The sequence below is a fragment of the Pristiophorus japonicus genome, chromosome 9 (genome assembly GCF_044704955.1).
Source record: "Pristiophorus japonicus isolate sPriJap1 chromosome 9, sPriJap1.hap1, whole genome shotgun sequence".
Taxonomy (NCBI): domain Eukaryota; kingdom Metazoa; phylum Chordata; class Chondrichthyes; family Pristiophoridae; genus Pristiophorus; species Pristiophorus japonicus.
Genome location: NC_091985.1, coordinates 169,099,384 through 169,123,183, shown reverse-complemented (window position 1 = coordinate 169,123,183; position 23,800 = coordinate 169,099,384). Strand labels below are relative to the sequence as shown.

General features: G+C 48.9%; 1 protein-coding gene across 1 annotated transcript in view; it reads right to left on the bottom strand.

Moving 5' to 3' along the window:
* Positions 1-23,800, bottom strand: part of LOC139273966 (polyunsaturated fatty acid lipoxygenase ALOX15B-like) — a 112,615-nt gene that overhangs the window by 52,896 nt on the left and 35,919 nt on the right. Inside the window, exons 5-6 of the mRNA XM_070891038.1 lie at positions 19,195-19,399; positions 4,480-4,561 (exon numbers count right to left, since the gene is read on the bottom strand). Of these exons, the coding sequence (XP_070747139.1) occupies positions 4,480-4,561; positions 19,195-19,399 (287 nt within the window). The remainder of the gene's footprint in view (positions 1-4,479; positions 4,562-19,194; positions 19,400-23,800) is intronic.

The window sequence follows — 23,800 nt, the reverse complement described above, 5'->3', positions numbered from 1 at the left end:
CCTCAGCAATGCACTGGAGTGTCAGCCTAGATTTATGTCCTCAAGTCCCTGGAGTGGGACTTGAATCCACAACCTTCTGACAGAGGTGAAAATGCTACCCACTGAGCCACAGCTGACACTCAGCAGGTTAGATACAGAGTAAAGCTCCCTCTACACTGTACCTCAAATACTCCCAGATACATCACGGGTTAGATACAGAGTAAAGTTCTCTCTACACTGACTCATCAAACACTCCCAGGGCAGGTATAGTACTGGTTAGATACAAAGTAAAGCTCTTTTTGCACTGCCCCATCAAACATTCTCAGGACAGAATGTGTAAGATACAGAGTAAAGTTCCCTTACATTGTCCCATCAAACACTCCCAGGACAGGATGTTAGATACAGAGTAAAGCTCCCCCTACGCTATCCCATCAACCACTCCCCAAGTACAGAATCTGTTGGATACAGAGTAAAGCTCCCCCTATGTTGTCCCATCAAACACTCCCAGGTACAGGATGTGTTGGCTGCAGAGTAAAGCTCCCTTTACTTTAAAATTGAGCTGCATTTCTCCATTTGGATCACCATGATCACCACACAGTCATTGTGGAGATGAAATCCCGTCTTCACACTGAGGACATCATGTTGTGTGGCACTACCACCGTGCTAAATGGAATAGATTCAGAACAGATCTAACAGCTCAAAACTGGGCATCCAAGAGGCGCTGTAGGCCATCAGCAGCAGTAGAATTGTATCCTGCCACAATCTGTAACCTCATGGCCCAGCATATCCCTCACTCTATCATTACTGTCAAGCCAGGGGACGAACCCTGGTTCAATGAGGAGTGCAGAAGAGCACGCCAGAAGCAGCACCAGGTGTGTCTAAAAATAAGGTGCCAACCTGGGGAAGCTGCAACACAGGACTACATGCATGCTAAACACCAGAAGCAGCATGCTATAAACAGAGCTAAGTGATCCCACAATCAATGAATCAGATCAAAGCTCTGCAGTTCTGCCAGATCCAGTCGTTAATGGTGGATGACAATTAAACAACTAAGGGGAGGAGGCGGCTCCATGAATATATCCATCCTCAATGATGGCAGAGCCCAGCATGTAAGTGCAAAAGACAAAGCTGAAGCATTTGCAACCATCTTCAGCCATAAGTGCCGAGTGGATGATCCATATTGGCCTCCTCCTCAGGTCCCCACCATTTCAGAAGCCAGTCTTCAGCCAATTTGATTCACTCCATGTGATATCAAGAAATTGCTGAGCATACTGGATACAGTAAAGACTAGGCCCGACAACATCCCAGCTGTCATGCTGAAGACTTGTGCTGCACCTTTAGCCAAGCTGTTCCAGTACAGCTACAACACTGGCATCTACCTGACAATGTGGAAAACTGCCCAGGTATGTCCTGTCCACAAAATCCAATCTGACTAATTACCGCCCCATCAGTCTACTTTGAATTATCAGCAAAGTGATGGAAGGTGTCGTCGACAATGCTATCAAGTGGCACTTGCTCACGAATAACCTGCTCACCGATGCTCAGTTTGGATTCCGTCAGGACCACTCGGCTCCAGGCCTCATTACAACCTTGATCCAAACATGGACCAAAGAGCTGAATTGCAGAGGTGAAGTGAGAATGACTGCCCTTAATATCATTTGAAGGTAGCATTTGAATGAGTGTGGCATCAAGGAGCTTTAGTAAAATTGAAGTCAATGGGAACCAGGGGGAAAACTCTCCACTGGCTGGAGTTATACCTAGCACAGAGGAAGATGGTTGTGGTTGTTGGAGGTCAATCATCATGATGTCTCCGCAAGATCCTACAAATCCCCTGGGAGGAAAGGCGCACCAACATCAGCATCCTCATTCAACCAAACATCCCCAGCATTGAAACACTGACCACACTCGATCAGCTCCACAGGGTAGGCCACATAGTTCGCATGCCAGACACGAGACTCCCAAAGCAAGTGCTCTACTCGGAGCTCCTTCACGGCAAATGAGCCAAAGGTAGGCAGTGGAAATGCTACAAGGACACCCTCAAAGCCTCCCTGATAAAGTGTGACATCCCCACTGACACCTGGGAGTTCCTGGTCCAAGACTGCCCTAAATGGAGGAAGTGCATCCAAGAGGGCACTGAGCACCTTGAGTCTCAACGCCGAGAGCAGGCAGAAATCAAGCGCAGGCAGCGGAAAGACCGTGCGGCAAACCAGTCTCACCCATTCCTTCCCTCAAAATCTATCTGTCCCACCTGTGACAGTCTGTGGCTCTCGTATTGGACTGTTCAACCAGGAAAGAACTCACTTCAGGAGTGGAAGCAAGTCTTCCTTGATTCCGAAAGACTGCCTATGATGAGGACATTCTCAGGAGTTCCTCAGGGCAGTGTCCGAGGCCCAACCATTTTCAGCTGCTTCATCAATGACCTTCCCTCCATCATAAGGTCAGAGGCTGGGTATTCTGCGTCTGCTGATGATAGCACAGTGTTAGTTCCATTTGCAACTCCTCAGATAACGGAGCAGTCCATGCCCAAATGTAGCAAGACCTGAACGACATTCAGGCTTGGGCTGATAAGTGGCAAGTAACATCCGCGCCAAACTAGTGCCAGGCAACAACCATCTCCAATGAGCGAGAATCTTACCACCTCCCCTTGATATTCAATGGCATTACCATCACCAAATCCCCCACCATCAACATCCTGGGGTTCACCCTTGACCAGAAACTTATCCGGAACAGCCACATAAATACTGTGGCAAAAAGAGCAGGTCAGAGGCTGGTTATTCTGCGTCAAGTGACTCACCTCCTGACTCCTCAAAGCTTTTCCACCATCTACAAGGCACAAGTCAGGAATGTGATGGAATACTCTCCACTTGTCTAGAGTGCAGCTCCAACAACACTCACTAAGCTCGACACCATCCAGGACAAAGCAGCCCGCTTGACTGGCACCCCATCCACACCTTAAACATTCACTCCCTCCACCACTGGCGCACTGTGGCTGCAGTGTGTACTATCTACAAAATGCACTGCAGTAATTTGGCATGGCTTTTTCGGAAGTACCTCCAAAACCTGCGACCTCCACCACCTAGAAGGACAAGGGCAACAGGCACATGGGAGCACCATCACCTCCAAGTTCCCTCCGAGTCACACTTCATCCTGACTTGGAAATATATTGGCCGGTCCTTCATCGTCACTGGGTCAAAATCCTGGAACTCCCTCCCTAACAGCACTGTGGGGGTACCTTCACCACACAGACTGCAGCGATTCAAGAAGGCGGCTCACCATTACCTCAAGGGCAATTAGGGATGGGCAATAAATGCTGTCCTTGCCAGCGACGCCCACATCTCTGAATGAATTAAAAAAAACATTTCATTACCAAAAGACCTTATAACTTCTCTGAGGCACACTTGCGTCAATAAAGAATTGAGTTGAAATTTTCCAAAGTCATCTGACTCTTACAACCAGTACAGAGTGGGGTTTGCAGCCTGAGAGCAGTTACTATTATCTATCTGGCAATAATAGGTTGAGATGGAAGGTGTTGCGATATTTACATTACTCGTGACTTCACACAGGAACACCTCACGGAATATGCAATCCATATCATCTCAATATACGAGCATGTACATCAGGCTGGTTCGGGGCTCCCTTTTCCAGTGCACCCATCTCAGCTCAATGAAGAAGTGACCAGAGCAAAGAGCAAAAACCCATTCCTTAATGTGTGAAGTTGGCAAACATCTGTTGCCACCTGTGGCCTCCCCTAGTGTACACTTGCTGTTTAATAGTCAGCCCTAAATGGTTAAACCTGGGTCCCTGGGACAGAGCAGCACCAAAATCTTTGCAGACAAGACACTTGTCCCTCACTGCCAAGCTTTTTCTCATTTTTGCAGGCAGGAAATCCTGGTGTCCAGCCCAGTGGGGCTTGTTGGTGCAGAGGTTTGGTGGCCATTGGGAGCAGGGGTTGTCCGAAGGTCATGCATGTGTCTCTTGACCTTGATGACATTAGTTCCTGCCTCTTGACCTTAATGATGTCACATCTAGTTTCAGACCCACTGGCTGCAGATAATGTGCTGCTCCTGAAGGGGGGAGGAATTGCAGATCTCATCAAGCTGCTCCTCAGGAACCCATCAGCCTGTCCTTAGTTTGAGCCCAAGGCAAGTTAATGAGAAGAGTTAATGAGAAGATCACAAACTTACTGCACTTAGCTGGGTCAACACCATCAAACCAAAAACATTTGTAACCATGAGATTCAGGAGACCTTGATCCTGTCTGGGCTGGGTTTGAACCCATGGTTCTAGAAGTGAGAGGACAATATTCAAGCATACGGAGGAAAGGCACACACAGGCCAGTGTGGCTGTTTGCCACAAACTGTAAGAAGATCCCAGATTTGATGCCTGCTCTATATTAAGTTAGTGGATCTGTTTCAAAGTTACGTCAGCAGAAAATGCCATGATTCTTACTCTGTAATATGGCTGCCTCATTCTAGTACTTACATATCACTGCAATACTCACTGATATGCTGCTTGCCTCTTGCTTATTTCATCGGTCCAGTGTTGTTCAAGAATGGCTGATTCATATTCATGCTTTTTCCGAGCTGGATAAGGACAATAAAAAAAGGGACTATTTGTACTGCACTTTTTTTGACAGACAGATGTCTGTGCCCCTGACAGGCCCCCTGTCAAGCTCCCCCGCCACCCCTCCCCCTACCCTGGCCAAATCATTCCATGCACGTGGTGCGAGCAGCAGTACCTGAGGCCCGACTCTCTTCCCACCAGCTGACCTGGGCCCTATGATGGCGGGAGGGAAAGAGTCAGATGGAAAGACATTGAGAGAGAATAAGAGAGGTAGTGAGGCTGGGAGAGAAAGCGAGTGAGAGACATTGTAGGAGCAACTTTTTCTGATCTCTCTTTGTATCTCAATCATCATAGACGGTCCATCAAAATCGAGGGAGACTTGCTTCCACTCCAAAAGTGAGTTCTCAGGTGACTGAACAGTCCAATATGGGGACTACAGTCTCTGTCACAGGTTGGACAGACAGTGGTTGAAGGAAAAGGTGGGTGGGGCATCTGGTTTGCCACCCGGAGGCACATCCGCCACTTAGGGTGGTCTTTGGCCAGGGATTCCCAGGTGTCGGTGGGGATGTTGCATTTTATCAAGGAGGCTTTGAGGGTGTCCTTGAAACATTTCCTCTGCCCACCTGGGGCTCGCTTGCCGTGTAGGAGTGCCGAGTAGAGCGCTTGCTTTGGGAGTCTTGTGTCAGGCATGTGAACAATGTGGCCCGCCCAACTGTGCTGGTGGAGTGTGGTCAGTGCTTTGATGCTGGGGATGTTGGCCTGATCGAGGACATGAGCGTTTGTGCGTCTGTCCTCCCAGGGGATTTGCAGGATCTTGCGGAGACATCGTTGGTGGTATTTCTCCAGCGATTTGAGGTGTCTACTGTATATGGTCCACGTCTCTGAGCCATACAGGTGAGCGTGTATCACTACAGCTCTGTAGACCATGAGCTTGGTGCCAGATTTGAGGGCCTGATCTTCGAACACTCTCTTCCTCAGGCGGCCGAAGGCTGCGCTGGCGCACTGGAGGTGGTGTTGAACCTCGTCGTCGATGTCTGCCCTTGCTGATAATAGGCTCCCGAGGTATGGAAAGTGGTCCACGTTATCCAGGGCCACGCCGTGGATCTTGATGACTGGGGGGGCAGTGCTGTGCGGTGAGAACAGGCTGGTGGAGGACCTTTGTGTTTCAGATGTTTAGTGTAAGGCCTATACTTTCGTACGTCTCGGTGAAGATGATGGCTTGGAGTTCAGTCTCTGAATGTGCGCAGACACAAGCGTCGTCCGCGTACTGTAGCTCGACGACAGAGGATGGGACGGTCTTGGATCTGGCCTGGAGACGACAAAGGTTGAACAGGTTCCCACTGGTTCTGTAGTTTAATTCCACTCCAGCGGGGAGCTTGTTGAGTGTGGGTGGAGCATTGCAGCGAGGAAGATCTCTGTATCTCAATATCTGGTTTATGATCCTCAGTTTCTCTCACAGACAGTGTAGAGGGAGCTTTACTAGAGAGATGGTGGCGGGAGGTGGCCGATGGTGGCGGGCCTGAGCCCGATGGCAAGAGAGAGGCTGGGAGGAGAGAGAGAAATTGGACCCTGCGACCGACCACACCTCCCGCAGAGCTGTGAGCTGCGAGCCTCTGACCGGGCCCCAAGTCTCCCGCTGAGCCGTGAGCTGCGAGCCTCTGACCGGGCCCCAAGTCTCCCGCTGAGCCCCGAGCCTCTTGTGTGCCATAACTCTCGAGCGGCGGTGACGGCTGGGGTGGGGAGGAAGATAGAGAGAATCTGGGGGAGGAAGAGAGAGAGAACCTGGGGGAGGAGAGAGCTCGGAGCAGGAGGGGCGAAGGGAGAGAGAGAGAGATTGGGGAGAGAGCGAGAGGCTGGGGGGGAGAGTGAGAGGCTGGGGGGGGCGGAAGAGTGAGTGGTGGGGGGGAGGGGAGAGTGAGTGGCTGGGAGTGGAGAGAGCGAGTGGCTGGGGGGGGGGAGAGAGAGCCTGTGGGAGGAAGAGAGAGAGAGGCTGGGGGGTGGGGGGAGAAAGAGAGCTTGGGGGTGGGGGGGGAGAGAGAGAGAGAGCTTGGGGGGTAGCGGGGAGAGAGCTCGGGGAGGGGGGGTAGAGAGAGCTCGAGTGGGGGAAGAGAGAGAGCTCGGGGGGAGGCGGAAGAGAGAGAACTCGGGGGGGGGGGGGCAGGAGAGAGAGAACTCGGTGGGGGGGGCGGGAGAGAGAGAACTCGGGAGGGGGAGGGAGAGATTGGGGGAGTGAGGTAGGCTGGGGGGGAGAGAGAGAGGCTGGGGGGATGGGGGAGTGAGAGGCTGGGGGGGGAAGAGACTGGGGAGAGAGAGAGCTTTGGGCGGGGGTGGGGGGGAGAGAGACACGATTGGGGGAGGGGGATCGGAGGGGAGAGAGGGAACTCAGGGGAGACGGAACTGTGTCGTGACTTCTGGATATCATCCAGTCCAACGATGTCCCTTGTAGGGACATCGTTGGACTCACGACACAGTCACTATTCACATCATACCCAATAAACCTGTTCACAATCCGTACACAATGCCCCATTTATGGTGGTGATTGGTGGGGGGGGGGGGGGGCGGCGGGGTGGATGATGCACTTGGACTGGGGTAAGGCACTTTGGCTGGGGGAGGGATGTACTTGGACTGGGATAAGGCTCTTTGGCTGGCTCTTGCTGTCTTCTATGGAGCTCTGTCCTCTGTCGCTTCAGAAAGTCAAAGTGGATCGAGTTACAATTTGAAAAATCAGTGAGACCTTGGGATGGGTGGATCCAGTGACACATTTCTGTGAAACTTCAGGGTGTGGCTTATCCTCCAAGAGGACCAATCAGAAATAAGGGGTGGAGCTTGTTGGCCATTTTTGAAGTACAAATGAGAGCGTCCATTACCAGGACACAATATGATAAAAATAACTTTATTTTCAATTGCAAATCAAAGAAAGATGGGATTTTTCTTGCATTGGGACTTTGCCCATGGTAAAGGAAGCTCGCCCATCGCAAGCACCAGTTAGAAAATGGTGGGCACAGCGCCAATCCACCCTCGGTACCAGCCATGTACCTGGTCACAGGTGAGGCCTGAGGGTGGAAAACGAGGCCACAGATGCCCAATCTAGGGACCAACACCAACGCCCTGCACCCAAACAGCGGAAACACATCCAATGCCATTTTGATCTGGACAATTTTGAGGCCTTCCTGGGATCAGCCGAAAAGAGGACTCCATCCCTTGTGTATGCTAATGAGGGGCCAAATGCCTTTTTAAGGACCCTTTCCTGAAATTGAGCTGACAGGCACCAGATCAGCTCCAATTAGCTTCGCCAGAAGTAGATGCGGCCTAACAAGCAACAACCTTTAATGTGGAGCCAGGAGGTGCAGGGCTGTTCCTCCCAGCTCTACAGCACTCTTGAGGGCTGGTGGTGGCCAGAAATGTCCCCCACTCCTAGTCTCCTGCCCCTATCGGCAGCTGAAATCAGGTCCAAAGTCCAATATTGATCAGGCCTCAGGCCTACCTGTTCGTGCGCAATGATGTTTTGCTGAGTTCAGTTCCTGCTGGTCTAGTGTCATGCCTGAACATTCCTGAATGGGACTCTGTTGGTCTTACTGTATGCTGGCACAGTCAAAGCACAACTGTACTTTCCCACAAGCATTGTGTAATCAAAACCTACCACAGCTTCTAAAGTGGTAAGGGACAACATAAAAGGTGAGCAGCAGCAGCGGGATAAAGTAGCGGCGCCCGAGAGCGGGATAAAGAAGCGGTGCCCGAGAGCGGGAACAGAGCGGGATAAAGGAGCGACGCCCAAGAGCGGGAACAGAGCGGGATAAAGGAGCGGCGCCTGAGAGCGGGATAAAGAGCGGCAGCGAGGAGGTGAGGGGAGGGGGGAACACAAGGAGTGATGTCACAGGATAGTTGGTAACTGGTTGGTAAAGGTCACATCGTTTTTCTTTGCTATTCAGGTTCGGGGCCAGTGAGTATCACGGTTTATTTTTGCTTGTTGTCTTGAGTCTTGAACTAAGGGCAGAGGGGTATACTAAAAACTTTAATTAATTAATCTAGTAAATAGAGGCATGGCAGGGCAGTTCAGTCCCGTGGAATGCACATCCTGTGCCATGTGGGAAGTCCTGGATGCTTCTCGTGGCTTGGATGACCACGTGTGCAGGAAGTGTCGCCAGCTACAGCAGCTCGAGATCCATATTTTGGAGCTTGAGCAGCAGCTGGAGTCACTGCAGTGCATCAGCGAGGCTGAGAACTTAGTGGTTAGCACATTTATAGTGGTGGTCACCCCGCAGCTTAAGGGATGCAGAGAGGGCATGGGTGACTGCCAGGCAGAACAGGAGGACCAGACAGGTAGTACAGGAAGGAGTCCCCTGGCTGTATCTTGCTCTCCAACCAGTATTCTGTTCCCCTGGGGAATGCAGCCAGAGCCAAGTCCACGGCACCACGGGTAGTTCAGCTGCACGGGAGGGGCGAGGAAGAAGAGTGGAAGAGCAATAGTGGTTGGGGATTCGATAGGGGAGCAGACAAGCGTTTCTGCGGCCGCAGATGTGACTCCAGGATGGTATGTTGCCTCCCTGGTGCCAGGGTCATGAATGTCACTGAGCAGCTGCAGGACATTCTGAGGGAGAGGGTGAACAGCCAGAGGTGGTGGTACTAACGACATAGGAAGAAAGAGGGATGAGGTCATGCAGGCAGATTTTAGGGATATGGAGAGAGATATTAAAAATTAGGACCTCAAAGGTAATAATCTCTGGATTACTCCAGGTGCCATGTGCTAGCGAGTTCCGAAATAGGAGGAAAAAGCAGATGAATGCGTGGCTGGAGAGGTGGTGCAGGACGGAGGGCTTTAGATTCCTGAGGCATTGGGAGGAGGTGGGACCTGTACAAGTCGGATGGGTTGCGCCTCAACAGAGCCGGGACCAATTTCCTGGCGGAAGAGTTTGCTAATGCTGTTGGGGAGGGTTTAAACGAGCTTGGCAGGGGGATGGGAACCTGAGAGTAGATTCAGTAGTGAAGAGAGTAAAGCTGGAATTGGAATGCAGATAATTAGAAAGTGAATTTGGAAGGCAAAAGAAACAACAGCTATAAAATAGACAACAAGGGAGTTTGGCAGTGTTAAACGGTATATACTTCAGGAGTCTAGGAAATAAGGCAGATGAACTGAGAGCACAGATGGACAACAGGGAGTATGATATTATAGCTCTTACTGAGACATGGCTGAAAGATGGGCAGGTATGGCAGCTCAACATTCCTGGTTACAGGGTTTTCAGACGGGATACAGAGGGGGATAAAAAAGGAGTGGGGGGTGTCGCAGTATTCATTAAAGCAACAATTACAACTGTGAGGAGGGATAATATGTGAGACGGATCATCAAATGAGGTCATATGGGTTGAATTGAAGAACAAAAAAGGGTCGATCACACTGCTGGAAGTGCACGATAGACCCCCAAATAGTCAGAGGGAGATAGAAGAGCAAATATGTAGGCAAATTTCTGAGAAGTGCAAAAACTATAGGGCATAATAATAGGGGATTTCAACTACCCTAATATTAACGGGGATAGAATTAGTGTGAAAGGTATAGAGGGTGCAGAATTCCTAAAATGCATTCAGGAGAATTGTTTTAGCTTGTATGTAGCAAGCCCAACAAGAGAGGGGGCGGTTCTGGACTTTGGTGCTAGTGATCATAATTCAGTTAGATTTAGGGTAGTTATGGAAAAGGACAAAGATAGACCAGGAATAAAAAAGTTTTCAATTGGGGGAAAGACAATTTTACTAAGCTAAGATGTGATTTAGCCAAAGTGGACTGGACACAGTTACTTGAAGGTAAATCAGTGTCAGAGCAGTGGAAGGCATTCAAGGAGGAGATTGTGAGGGTTCAGAGCAAGTATTTTCCCTGAAAGAAAAAGTGTTGGACTACCATAAGAACATAAGAATTAGGAACAGGAGTAGGCCATCTAGCCCCTCGAGCCTGCTCCACCATCCAACAAGATCATGGCTGATCTGGCCGTGGACTCAGCTCCACTTATCCGCCCGCTCCCCATAACCCTTAATTCCCTTATTGGTTAAAAATCTATCTATCTGTGACTTGAATACATTCAATGAGCTAGCCTCAACTGCTTTCTTGGGCAGAGAATTCCACAGATTCACAACCCTCTGGGAGAAGAAATTCCTTCTCAACTCGGTTTTAAATTGGCTCCCCCGTATTTTGAGGCTGTGCCCCCTAGTTCTAGTCTCCCTGACCAGTGGAAACAACCTCTCTGCCTCTATCTTGTCTATCCCTTTCATTATTTTAAATGATTCTATAAGATCACCCCTCATCCTTCTGAACTCCAACGAGTAAAGACCCAGTCTACTCAATCTATCATCATAAGGTAACCCCCTCATCTCCGGAATCAGCCTAGTGAATCGTCTCTGTACCCCGTCCAAAGCCAGTATATCCTTCCTTAAGTAAGGTGACCAAAACTGCACGCAGTACTCCAGGTGCGGCCTCACCAATACCCTATACAATTGCAGAAGGACCTCCCTGCTTTTGTACTCCATCCCTCTCGCAATGAAGGCCAACATTCCATTTGCCTTCCTGATTACCTGTTGCACCTGCAAACTAACTTTTTGGGATTCTCTGCATCGCAGCATGTTGTAATTTCTCCCCATTCAAATAATATTCCCTTTTACTGTTTTTTTTTCCCAAGGTGGATGACCTCACACTTTCCGACATTGTATTCCATCTGCCAAACCTTAGCCCATTCACTTAACCTATCTAAATCTCTTTGCAGCCTCTCTGTGTCCTCTACACAACCCGCTTTCCCACTAATCTTTGTGACATCTGCAAATTTTGTTACACTACACTCTGTCCCCTCTTCCAGGTCATCTATGTATATTGTAAACAGTTGTGGTCCCAGCCCCGAACCCTGTGGCACACCACTAACCACCGATTTCCAACCCGAAAAGGATCCATTTATCCCGACTCTCTGCTTTCTGTTAGCCAGCCAATTCTCGATCCATGCTAATACATTTCCACTGACTCCGCGTACCTCTATCTTCTGCAGTAACCTTTTGTGTGGCACCTTATCGAATGCCTTTTGGAAATCTAAATACACCACATCCATCGGTACACCTCTATCCACCATGCTCGTTATATCCTCAAAGAATTCCAGTAAATTAGTTAAACATGATTTCCCCTTCATGAATCCATGCTGCGTCTGCTTGATTGCACTATTCCTATCTAGATGTCCCGCTATTTCTTCCTTAATGATAGCTTCAAGCATTTTCTATCAAATCTAGAGCCTCCTGGATGTCAAGGGTCATACAGGGTAGGATAAAGATAAAAAGGGAGGCTTATGACGAGGGCTCAATACTGCAGAAACCTTAGAGGAGTATAGAAAGTGCAGAGGAGAAATTCAAAAGGAAATTAGGAAAGCAGAGACAGAGCATGAAACAATCTTGGCAAGTAAAATCAAGGAAAACGCAAAGATGTTTTCTAAATACATTAAGAGCAAGAGGATAACGCAGCAAAAGAAAGAGTAGGGCATATTAGAGAACATAAAGGTCATCACAGGCAGTCCCTTGAAATCGAGGAAAACTTGCTTCCACTCTAAAAGTGAGTTTTTAGATGACTGAACAGTCCAATATGGGAATTACAGTCTCTGTCACAGGTGGGACAGATAGTCGTTGAGGGAAAGCGTGGGTGGGACTGGTTTGTCGCACGCTCCTTCCGCTGCCTGTAATTGCTTTCTGCATGCTCTCGGCAACGAGACTCAAGGTGCTCAGCGCCCTCCCGGATGCTCTTCCTCCACCAGGGACTCCCAGGTATCGGTGGGGATGTTGCATTTTATCAAGGAGGCTTTGAGGGTGTCCTTTATGGGTAGCCATAAAGGCAATGTGTGTGTGGAGGTGGAAGATGTGGGTATGGTTCTTAATGAATACTTTGTGTCTGTTTTCACAAAAGAGACGGGCGATGCAGACATTGCAATCAGGGAGGAAGAGTGTGAAATATTAGATGAAATAAACATAGTGAGGGAGGAAGTATTAAGGCGTTTAGCAGCTTAGAAAGGGATAGACCGAGTAATTACAGGACTGTCAGCCTAACCTCGGTGGTGGGAAAATTATTGGAAAAAATTTTGAGGGACAGGATAAAATCTTCATTTAGAATGAAACGGATTAATCAAGGACAGTCAGCATGGATTTGTTAAGGGAAGGTCGTGTCTGACTCACTTGATTGAATTTTTTAAGAAGGTAACAAAGAGGGTCGATGAGGGTAGTGCATTTGATGTAGTGTATATGAAATTTAGCAAGGCTTTTGATAAGGTCCCACATGGCAGACTGGTCATGAAAGCCCATGGGATCCAATGCAAAGTGGCAATTTGACAGAGGCAGGAAGCAAAGAATAATGGTTCATGGGTATTTTTGTGACGAGGCTGTTTTGAGTGGGGTCCCACAGGGCTCACTCAGTACTCGGTCCCTTGCTTTTTGTGGTATATATCAATGATTTAGACTTGAAATGTAGGGGGTATATTTAAGAAGTTTGCAGATGATACAAAAATTAGCTGTGTGATTGATAATGAAGAAGAAAGCTGTAGTAGAACAGTGGCAAATGGAATTCAATCCAGAGAAGTGTGAGGTAATGCATTTGGGGAGGGCTAATAAAGCAAGGGAACACACATTAAATGGTAGGACACTGAGAAGTGTAGAGGAACAAAGAGACCTTGGAGTGCATGTCCAGAGATCCCTGAAGGTAGTAGGCCAGGTAGATAAAGTGGTTAAGTAGGTGTAGTATCCCTGCACCTTACTACAAACTCACACGAGGCATAGATATATCAGATAGTTAAATACATGACATCACCTCCCCCCTTAAGTCTTTTAGTTTCAGAGGTTAAGTCTGTCAGGTGGTCGACGCTCTCTCGTGGAGCGCCGCAGTTGTGGCTCTGGTGGCTGAGCCTCGGCACGCGTCTCTTTCACTTGAAGTGATTCCGGCCTGTCCGGGCTGGCTGCAGGGACTGTGCACGCTGAGGGCTGTCTTTGTTGCTCGTCCGCTGGCAGTGGTGTGGGTGCCATCTCATGCTCTTCTTCAGGTTTCTCCGTGTCTATGCTGAACCTTTTCTTTATTGGTCCAAGTGTTTGTGGCATGTCTGCCCATTGTTTAGTCGGACCACCATGACTCTATTTCCTTCTTTGCTAATTACGGTGCCCTCAAGCCACTTGGGTCCCAAAGCATGGTTAAGAACAAATACCGGGTCATCTATTTCTATGCACCTCCCCCTTGAGTTTCGATCATGGAGCTCGGTTTGGGATTGGCGCTTGGCCTCAACAATGTCTGCCAGGTCTGGGTGAATGAGGGACAGCTGCGTCTTGAGCGTGTCTTTCATGAGGAGTTCTGCTGGTGGGACTCCCGTGAGTGAGTGCGGGCGGGACCTGTAGACCAGCAGGAGGCGCGATAGGCGGTACTGAAGGGAGGGTCCTTGGATGCGTAGCATGCCCTGTTTTATGACTTGGACCGCCCGTTCCGCCTGGCCATTGGAAGCCAGCTTGAATGGCGCTGTCCGGACGCACTTGATACCATTGCCCGACATAAACTCCTGGAATTCATGGCTGGTGAAACACGGTCCATTATCGCTGACCAGGATGTCCAGCAAGCTATGGGTCGCGAAAACTGTACGCAGACTCTCCACGGTGATGGATGTCGTGCACGAATTCAATATGGTGCACTTGATCCACTTCGAGTATGCATCGACAATGATCAGGAACATTTTCCCCATGAACGGACCTGCATAGTCTACGTGAATACGTGACCATGGCCTGGTGGGCCAGGGCCACGGGCTGAGTGGGGCCTCCCTGGGGGCATTGCCCAGCTGGGCACACGTTGTGCACCTTCGAACCCAGTGTTCCAGGTCTGAGTCAATCCCCGGCCACCATGTGGCCTTCATTAACACGATGCCAGGGTGCTCGCTGTGGAGTTCCCTGATGAACACTTCCCTTCCTTTCTGGGGTCTGACTACCCGGCTGCCCCATAGCAGGCAGTCGACTTGGATGGAGAGCTCATCCATCCGTCTCTGAAATGGTCTGATTTCCTCGGGGCACACCCTGTGTGCGGGCGCCCAATCCCCAGTCAGGACACATTTGTTTATCATGGATAGGAGGGGGTCCCTGTTGGTCCAGAGTTGGATCTGGCGGGCTGTGATGGGGGAGCCCGCAGTGTCAAAAGCCTCAACGGCCATGATCATCTTGGCACTCTGCTCCGACGCCTTCTCGGTGGTGGCCAGTGGGAGCCTGCTGAGCGCGTTAGCGCAATTTTCGGTGCCTGGCCAGTGCCGTATGGTGTAGTCATACGCAGCCAGCGTGAGGGCCCAGCGCTGTATGCGAGCTGACGCATTGGCATTGACAGTCTTGCTGTCGGACAACAAGGATGTTAACGGCTTGTGGTCCGTCTCTAGCTCGAACTGTCTACCAAAAAGGTACTGGTACATCTTTTTCACACTGTAAACACAAGTGAGTGCTTCTTTCTCGACCATGCCATATCCACGTTCTGCCTGGGAGAGCGACCTGGAGGCGTAAGCCACCGGTTGGAGTCAGCCGTCATCGTTGCCCTGCTGCAACACACACCCAACCCTGTAGGATGACGCATCACATGTTAAGACCAGTTTTTTACAGGGGTCGTACAAAGTCAACAGTTTGTTGGAACACAGCAGGTTCCTCGTCTTATTGAAAGCCCATTCTTGACAATCCCCCCAAAACCATTCATAACCTTTACGCAGGAGCATGTATAACGGCTCCAACAATGTGCTTAAGTTCGGCAGAAAGTTCCCAAAATAGTTCAAAAGTCCCAGGAATGATCTCAACTCCGACGTGTTGCCGGGCCTGGGCGCCCGGCGGATCGCCTCCGTTTTTGATTCAGTGGACCAGATCCCGTCTGCGGCAACCCTCCTGCCCAAAAATTCGACCTCTGGGGCCAAAAACGCACACTTGGCCTTTTTCAGCCGCAAGCCTACCCGATCCAATCGGCATAGCACCTCCTCCAGATTGTGGAGGTGTTCTTCGGTGTCTCGATCTGTTATGAGAATGTCGTCTTGGAATCCGATCATTCCAGGAATGGTTTTGAGCAAGCTTTCCATGTTTCTCTGAAAGATGGCTGTTGCCGAACGAATGCCAAACGGACACCTGATGTAGAACAAATAATCCCTTGTGCGTCGTGATGGTGGTCAGAAACTTGGATTCTTCAGCCAATTCCTGAGTCATGTAGGCCGAAATGAACAGCTTGCCACCTGCCAGCGTGGCAAAAAGGTCCTCCACTCTCGGAAGCGGGTATTGGTCTTGCAGCGATACTCGGTTGATAGTGGCTTTGTAGTCGCCACAAATCCTAACCGAGCCATCTGCTTTGAGGATGGGAATGATGGGACTTGCCCAGTCGCTGAATTCAACAGCCGAAATTATGCCCTCTCTGAGCAGCCTGTCCAGTTCACATTCAATTTTCTCACACATCACATACGGCACCGCTCTGGCTTTGTGGTGCACTGGTCTGACATCCGGCGTGATGCGTATCACTACTTTAGTGCCCTTGAACGTTCCGACACCAGGTTGAAACAGTGACCCGAATTTTTGCAGGACCTGTGAGCATGAACTTCGCTCCACGGATGAAATAGCTTGCACATTCCCCCATTTCCAATTCATCTCAGCTAGCCAATTCCTCCCCAAAAGCGCGGGGCCATTTCCCGGAACTATCTAGAGTGGCAGCCAGTTCTGTAATCCATTATGTGTTACCACCAAGTTTGCACTGCCCAGCATTGGGATGATCTCTTTGGTGTACGTCCGTAGCTGCGTCTCAATGCGTTCCATTTTGGGCCTGCTAGCTCTGTGTGGCCATAGTCTCTCAAATTGTTGGCCGCTCATGAGTGACTGGCTAGCTCCCGTATCCAGCTCCATGTGCACCAGGATGGCATTCAGTAAGACCTTCATCATCATGGGTGGCGTTTTAGTGTATGAGCTGTGGACGTCAGCCACATGAACCCGCTGAACTTCAGCATCTATGGCTTTACCCCAGGTCTCATCCTGCATTGCAGACCGCTCGTCTGGTTCCTCTGTCTCGCAGATTAGCCTCGCTACTGCCTTTTTGCACATCCTGGCCAAGTGTCCACTGACATTACAAATCCTACAGGTATATTGCTGGAACCTGCAGCTTTTCGCAGTGTGTCTACCCCCGCACCTCCAACATGAGCTGAGATTGAGATTGCTGTTAGCAGGCATTCCTCTCTGATTGCCCATTTGGCTGTTTCTAAGCACTCTGATGGTGAGTGTTAATGGTCCCATCGCGGGATGCATTGTTCCTCGAGCTGGCGTGAATTGCCAATCCCCTTTCCATTGTCCTTGTTGCGGGCCCACCCGAGAGCCTGTTGCTGCCTGGGCGGTTTCGAAATGCCCTTGCCTGTCTGCGGGGTCCCGAGCCGTGTTCACCGTGTTAACTCCCTGGTTCGTCGCCATGTTTGGACCAGGGCTGCGTGCGTAAATTAGCTTGGTCTCATCTTCCCCTGCCATAAAGGTCTGAGCTATCAACGCCACCGCTTCTAAAGTCAAGTCTTTAGTCTTTATGAGCTTCCTGAAAATGCCGGCATGATTAATGCCCTCGATGAAAAAGTCCCTTAACATCTCTCCCCTGCAGGCATCGGAGAACTTAGAGACTGGCCAAGCGTGGCAGTTCCGCCACGAAGTCCGAGAAGCTTTGTCCCTCCCAACGTTGATAAGAGTAGAACCGGTGCCGGGCCATGTGTACGCTACTCGCCGGCTTGAGATGCTCACTGATCAGCTGGCTGAGCTCTTCAAAGGACTTGTCCGCCGGCTTTTGGGGTGCGAGCAGGTCTTTCATCAGAGCATACGTCTGTGGTCTGCAGCTGGTCAGTAGATGCGCCCTCCGCTTGTCAGCCGCTGTCTCTTCCAGCCAGTCCTTTGTGACAAAGCTCTGCTGGAGTCTTTCCACGAAGTCGTCCCAGTCCTCACCCACACAGTAACATTCCTCTGTGACACCGGTGGCCATCCTCGTGGTTCGGTGATTCCCGTTTCTCCTCGCCAAATGTAGTGTCCCTGCATCTTACTACAAACTCACACGAGGCATAGATATATCAGACACAGTCACTCTGTGACCTTCACCTTTATTCCCAGGACCAAGGAGTGCTGACCCTGGGTGGGACTTCCCCTTTTATCCCTGGAAACCCAGGCGAGGAGTGTCTCCCACAAGTTTACCCCCTGTGGTCAGAGTGTGCACCTAAGGTACAGGTACAGTGTACACGAGTTGCAGTTACATGACTATGTCATTGCAAGATGGTTAAATACATGACAGTAGGCATACGGAATACTTGCCTTTATTAGACGAGGCTTAGAATACAAGAGCAGGGAGGTTATGCTTGAACTGTATAAAACACTAGTTAGGCCGCAGCTAGAGTACTGTTTACAGTTCTGATCACCACATTACAGGAAAGATGTGATTGCACTAGAGTAGGTACAGAGGAGATTTAAGAGGATGTTGCCTGGACTGGAGAATTTTAGCTATGAGGAAAGATTGGATAGGCTGGGTTTTCTTTGGATCAGAGGAGGCCGAGAGGAGACCTAATTAAGGTGTATAAAATTATGAGGATAGAGTGGATAGGAAGGTCCTATTTCCCTTCGCAGAGGGTCAACAACCAGGGTACATAGATTTAAAGTAATTGGTAGGAGGTTTACAGGGGATTTGAGGGGAATTTTTTTCAGCCAGAGAATGGTGGGTGTCGAGCTTGCTGCCTGAAAGGGTGGTAGAGGCAGAAACCCTCAGCACGTTTAAAAAGTATTTGGATGTTCACTTGAAGTGCTGTAACCTATGGACCAAGAGCTGGAAAGTGGGTTTAGGCTGGATAGACACGATGGGTCGAAGTGGCCTCCTTCGGTGCTGTAAGTTTCTATGATTCTATGAAAACTAAAAGATAAAGCATACAAGAATGCAAAAATTGGCATCATGTTTAATTTCCACTTTACAAACCAACGTTGAAATTAATATGTGCAGATAAGACTTTACTGAATTAACTTTTAACAGTAATTAGGAACTTGTTTTTGAAAATAGAAAAGCAATTTCATTTCTTCAGCAAAAGTTGTTAATAAGATCAACAAATCAATTGTTGATTTTGTTTGTCATGTTTGTATTTAATATATTTCTACTTGATTGTACAATCCTAGAATTTTACAGCTAAAGAAACCCATTCAGCCCACCAAGCCTGTGGCAGCTCTCTGAAAGAGCTATTCACTGAGTCCCATTGCGTTGCCCTTTCCCCGTATCCCAATATTTATCCACTTCCCTTTTAAAAGCTATGTTGAATTCTGATTCCACCAGTTTCTGGTCGGAAATTCTATTCACAAACCTCTGAGATTATAATAAAAGCTGGTTTGTGAATAAATACTTTGCTGCTTTGGTCTGAACAAATTCTGGTCCACATGTCATATCAACCTGCTGGAACAGAGTGCACAGTGTCGTACGAGGCCACATTTAACCCACTATTATTGCAACTAGGGACATGGTTAAAGCTGGGGTCACAAAGCTCTTCAAGGGCAGATGTCAATAATGGTACAGCTTCCAGATAGTAAGAGCAATAATTGGCTTTCAGAAATTAGTGATGGAAACCCCAAATTGTGGCTTCTTCCTTAAACGTGTCTGTATATAAATTGCTTAAATGTACCTGTTCCTTCCATGACTGCCACAGGTTCAAGATCAGTGATCCAGGTATGGCATGGGAAAGTGAAGACTTGCTTGTTGGGTGCTTCCACAATGACATTTTGAGAATACCAGCTGTCTTGAGGCAACAGCAAGTGTTTATCTTTGTACAATTTCACCAGCAGGATCTCCCCAAGATCACTTTCGTTTTCAATCTTAATCGACGTGGACTGTGGAGAAAACAAGTGACAATGAGCTACTGGTATTGGATTTGGTTTTACAACTCTGATACATGGGGCGATCCCAAACTCCGCACCCTCAGTCTCCACACCCTCACCGCAGGCAGAGACCCTCAGTCTCTGCACCCTCACCGCAGACAGAAACCCTCACCACCAGTTCCTCTCAGTCACCTCTCCCTCACTGCCAGTGCCTCTCAGTCGCCTCTTTTTGAGCCACCCTATCTGGACAGTGATAATAAAGTGCTCCTTCGGGCTGGATTGCTGTTCCCTCTTTAGGATTGTACCCTTTAGTTTATATTTTCTCTTTTCATTCTTTCTACCAAAATGCATCACTTTGCACTTTTCTGCATTAAATTTCATCCCCCACATGTCCATCCATTCCAACAGCCTGTCTATCGAAATCTATCACTCCATCATCATCATAGGCAGTCCCTCGGAATCGAGGAAGACTTGCTTCCATTCCTGAAGTGAGTTCTTTGGTGGCTGAACAGTCCAATATGAGAGCCACAGACTCTGTCACAGGTGGGGAGGGGAGGGGTGGGTGGGACTGGTTTGCCTCATGCTCCTTCCGCTGCCTGCGCTTGACCTCTTCACGCTCTCGCCATTGAGACTCGGAAGTGCTCAATTCCCTCCCGGATGCACTTTCTCCACTTAGGGCGGTCTTTGGCCAGGGACTCCCAGGTATCAGTGGTGATGTCGCACTTTATCAGGGAAGCTTTGAGGGTGTTCTTGTAATGTTTCCGCTGCCCACCTTTGGCTCGTTTGCCATGAAGGAGTTCCGAATAGAGCACTTGCTTTGGGAGTCTCGTGTCTGGCATGCGAGCTATGTGGCCTGCCCAGCGAAGCTGATCAAGTGTGATCAGTGCTTAAATGCTGGGGATGTTAACCTGGATGAGGACACTGATGGCGATGCGCCTGTCCTCCCAGGGGATTTGCAGGAGCTTGCGGAGACATCGTCGGTGATATCACCATCGTCCTCACTGTTCACAAAATTTCAAGTTTTGTGTCATCTGCAAATTTTGAGCTTGTGCCCTGTACACCCACACCCAAGTCATTAATATATATCAAGAAAAGCAGTTATCCTAATACTAACCCCTGGGGAACACCACTGTTTACCTTCCTCCAGTCCGAAAAACAACCGTTCACCACTACTCTCTGTTTCCTGTCCCTTAGCAAATTTCGCATTCATGTCCCTTTTATTCCATGGCCCATGCTCCAATCAGCGAACTGGACCTTGGTGACGTCCAATCCAGGCGCCCTCTTCACAGCCGTCTCTCTCCAGCACGCGCTGTACCTTGAAGTGGTACGCTCCTTTGAAGGCCCCGACCTGCTGATGGTCCTTGCAGGTCAGGGCTGCGAGGTTGGGGCGCAGGAGCGGAGTGATCATGGAGCGACGTGACCGGGGCCCAGAAGAGGCGAGGGCCCAGGGGCAGCAAGGGCCAGCCCACACAGCGATATGTGTGTGCACTAGGTCCGTGCAGCAGAGCTGGTCTCCAGTCGTCTTGGTTAACCCTTGCCACTGGACTAAGACCTAGCTCTGTCAAACCCGTGTGGTGGCTGGTGTGCAACAGCCACCACCGGTTTAAAAAAATCACGCACAGGCATCTTCCACCCTTTCAAGATGTAGTTCGGGATATGAAATATTAGATCCTTGATTGAAACACCTGTGAACTCATCCCTTTTTGGTGTGGAAGCAAGTCATCCTCGATATGAGGGATTGCCTATGATGATGATATTCCATGGGCTTCAAGCCTAGCTTGTGGCACTTTATCGAACGCATTTTGGAAATCCATGTACACCACGTCAACCGCATTGCCCTCATCAACCCTCTCATCAAAAAACTCGATCATGTTGGTTAAAACCATTTGCCTTTAACAAATCCATGCTGGCTTTTCTTAATTTATCCACACTTGTCCAAGTGACTGTTAATTTTGCCCCTGATTATTGTTTCTAAAAGCTTCCCCATTACCGATGTTAAACCGACCAGCCTATATTTGCTGGGTTTATCTTTACACCCTTTTTTGAACAAGGGTGTAACATTTGCAATTCGCCAGTCCTCTGGTAGCACCCCTGTTTCTAAGGAGGGTTGGAAGATTATGGCCAATACCTCCTGCGATTTCTTCCTTCATTTCCTTCAGTATCCTAAGGTGCATCCCATCCGATCCTGGTGACTTATCTACTTTAAGTACAGACAGCCTTTCTAGTACCTGGTCTTTATCAATTCTTATCCCATCCAGTATCTCTTCTACCTCCTCTTTTACTATGTCTATGGCAGCATCTTGTTCCTTGGTGAAGACAGATGCAAAGTACTTATTTAATACCTCAGCCATTCCCTCTGCCTCCATGCATTGATTAAACGGGAAACTGTTCAACCTCCGTCGGCTTCAGAGCAGATCCAAGGTCGTGCCATCCTTTGTCATCGAATCACAATATGCAGATGAAACTTGCGTGTGCGCTCACTCGGAGGATGAACTCCAAACCATCGTCAACATATTCACCGTAGCATACAAGAGCATGGGTCTTACACTAAACATCTGTAAAACAAAGGTGCTCTATCAACCTGCCCCCGCAACACAGCACTGCCTCCTGATTATCAAAATCCATGATGAGGCTTTGGACAATATGAACCATTTTCCATACCTCGGGAGCCTACTGTCAACAAGGGCAGACATCAATGACGAGGTCCAACACCACTTTTGGTGTGCCAGCACAGCCTTTAGTCACCTAAGGAATAGAGTGTTTGAAGACCAGAACCCTAAAACCGGCACAAGGTTCATGGTCTACAGAGCAGTAGTGCCCTCATATATGCTTCTGAGACATGGACTATATACAGCAGGCACATCAAAGCACTGGAGAAATACCATCAAAGCTGCCTCCAGAAGATCCTGCAAATCCATTGCCAGGATAGGCACTCCAAGGTCAGTGTTCTCGCCCAGGCCAACATCCGCAGCATCGAAACACTGACAACGCTCGATCAGCTCCGTTGGACGGGCACATCGTCCATATGCCCGATACGAGACTCCCAAAGCAAGCACTCTACTTGGAGCTCCGACATGGCAAAAGAGCCCCAGGTGGGCAGAGGAAACGCTTCAAGGACACCCTCAAGGCCTCCTTGATAAAGTGCAACATCCCTACAGACACCTGGGAATCCCTGTCACAAGATCGCTCAAAGTGGAAGAGAATAATCCGGGAAGGCACCGAACATCTTGAATCTCTTCGTCAGGAGCAAGCGGAGACCAAGCACAAACAGAAGAAGGAGCGCACGACAACCCAAGCACTTCAACAAACCGGCACTTCAACCAATGACCTTTCAACCACCGTCTGGCCAACCTGCCACAGAGACTGTAGTTCCCGCATCGGACTTATCAGTCAGCTGAGGACTCATTTTTAATGTGGATGCAAGTCATCCTCAACTCCGAGGGACTGCCAATGATGATAGTTCTTCTTTATGGTCCCTAATCGGCCCCACACCTCCTCTTACTACCCGTTTACTATTTATATACCTATAGAAGATATTTGGATTACCTTTTATGTTAGCTGCCATTCTACTCTCATAACTTCGCTTTGTCCCGCTTATTTTCTTTATCACTTCTCCTCTGAACTTTTGTATATTTAGCCTGATTCTCAGATGTATTCTCATTTAAATAATTTAATTGTATAATTTAAACAAAATCAATAAATATACCTAGAAATCTATTGAAACATAGAAACATAGAAAATAGATGCAGAATCAGGCCATTCGGCCCTTCAAGCCTTCACCACCATTCAAGATGATCAGGGCTGATCATTCACCTCAGTACCCCATTCCTGCTTTCTCTCCATACCCCTTGATCCCTTTAGCCGTAAGGGCCATATCTAACTCCCTTTTGAATATATCTAACGAACTGGCCTCAACAACTTTCTGTGGTAGAGAATTCCACAGGTTCACAATTCTCTGCGTGAAGAAGTTTCTCCTCATCTCTGTCCTAAATGGCTTACCCCTTATCCTTAGATTGTGACCCCTGGTTCTGAACTTCCCAAATATCGGGAACATTTTTCCTGCATCTAACCTGTCCAATCCCGTCAGAATTTTATATGTTTCTATGAGGTCCCCTCTCATTCTTCTAAATTCCAGTGAATATAAGCCGAGTCGATCCAGTCTGTCTTCATATGTCAGTCCTGCCATCCCGGGAATCAGTCTGGTGAACCTTCGCTGGACTCCCTCAATAGCAAGAATGTCCTTCCTCAGATTAGACCAAAATTGCACACAATACTCAAGGTGTGGTCTCACCAAGGCCCTGTACAACTGCAATAAGACCTCCCTGCTCCTATACCCAAATCCTCTCGCAATGAAGGCCAACATGCCATTTGCCGCCTTCACCGCCTGCTGTACCTGCATGCCAACTTTCAATG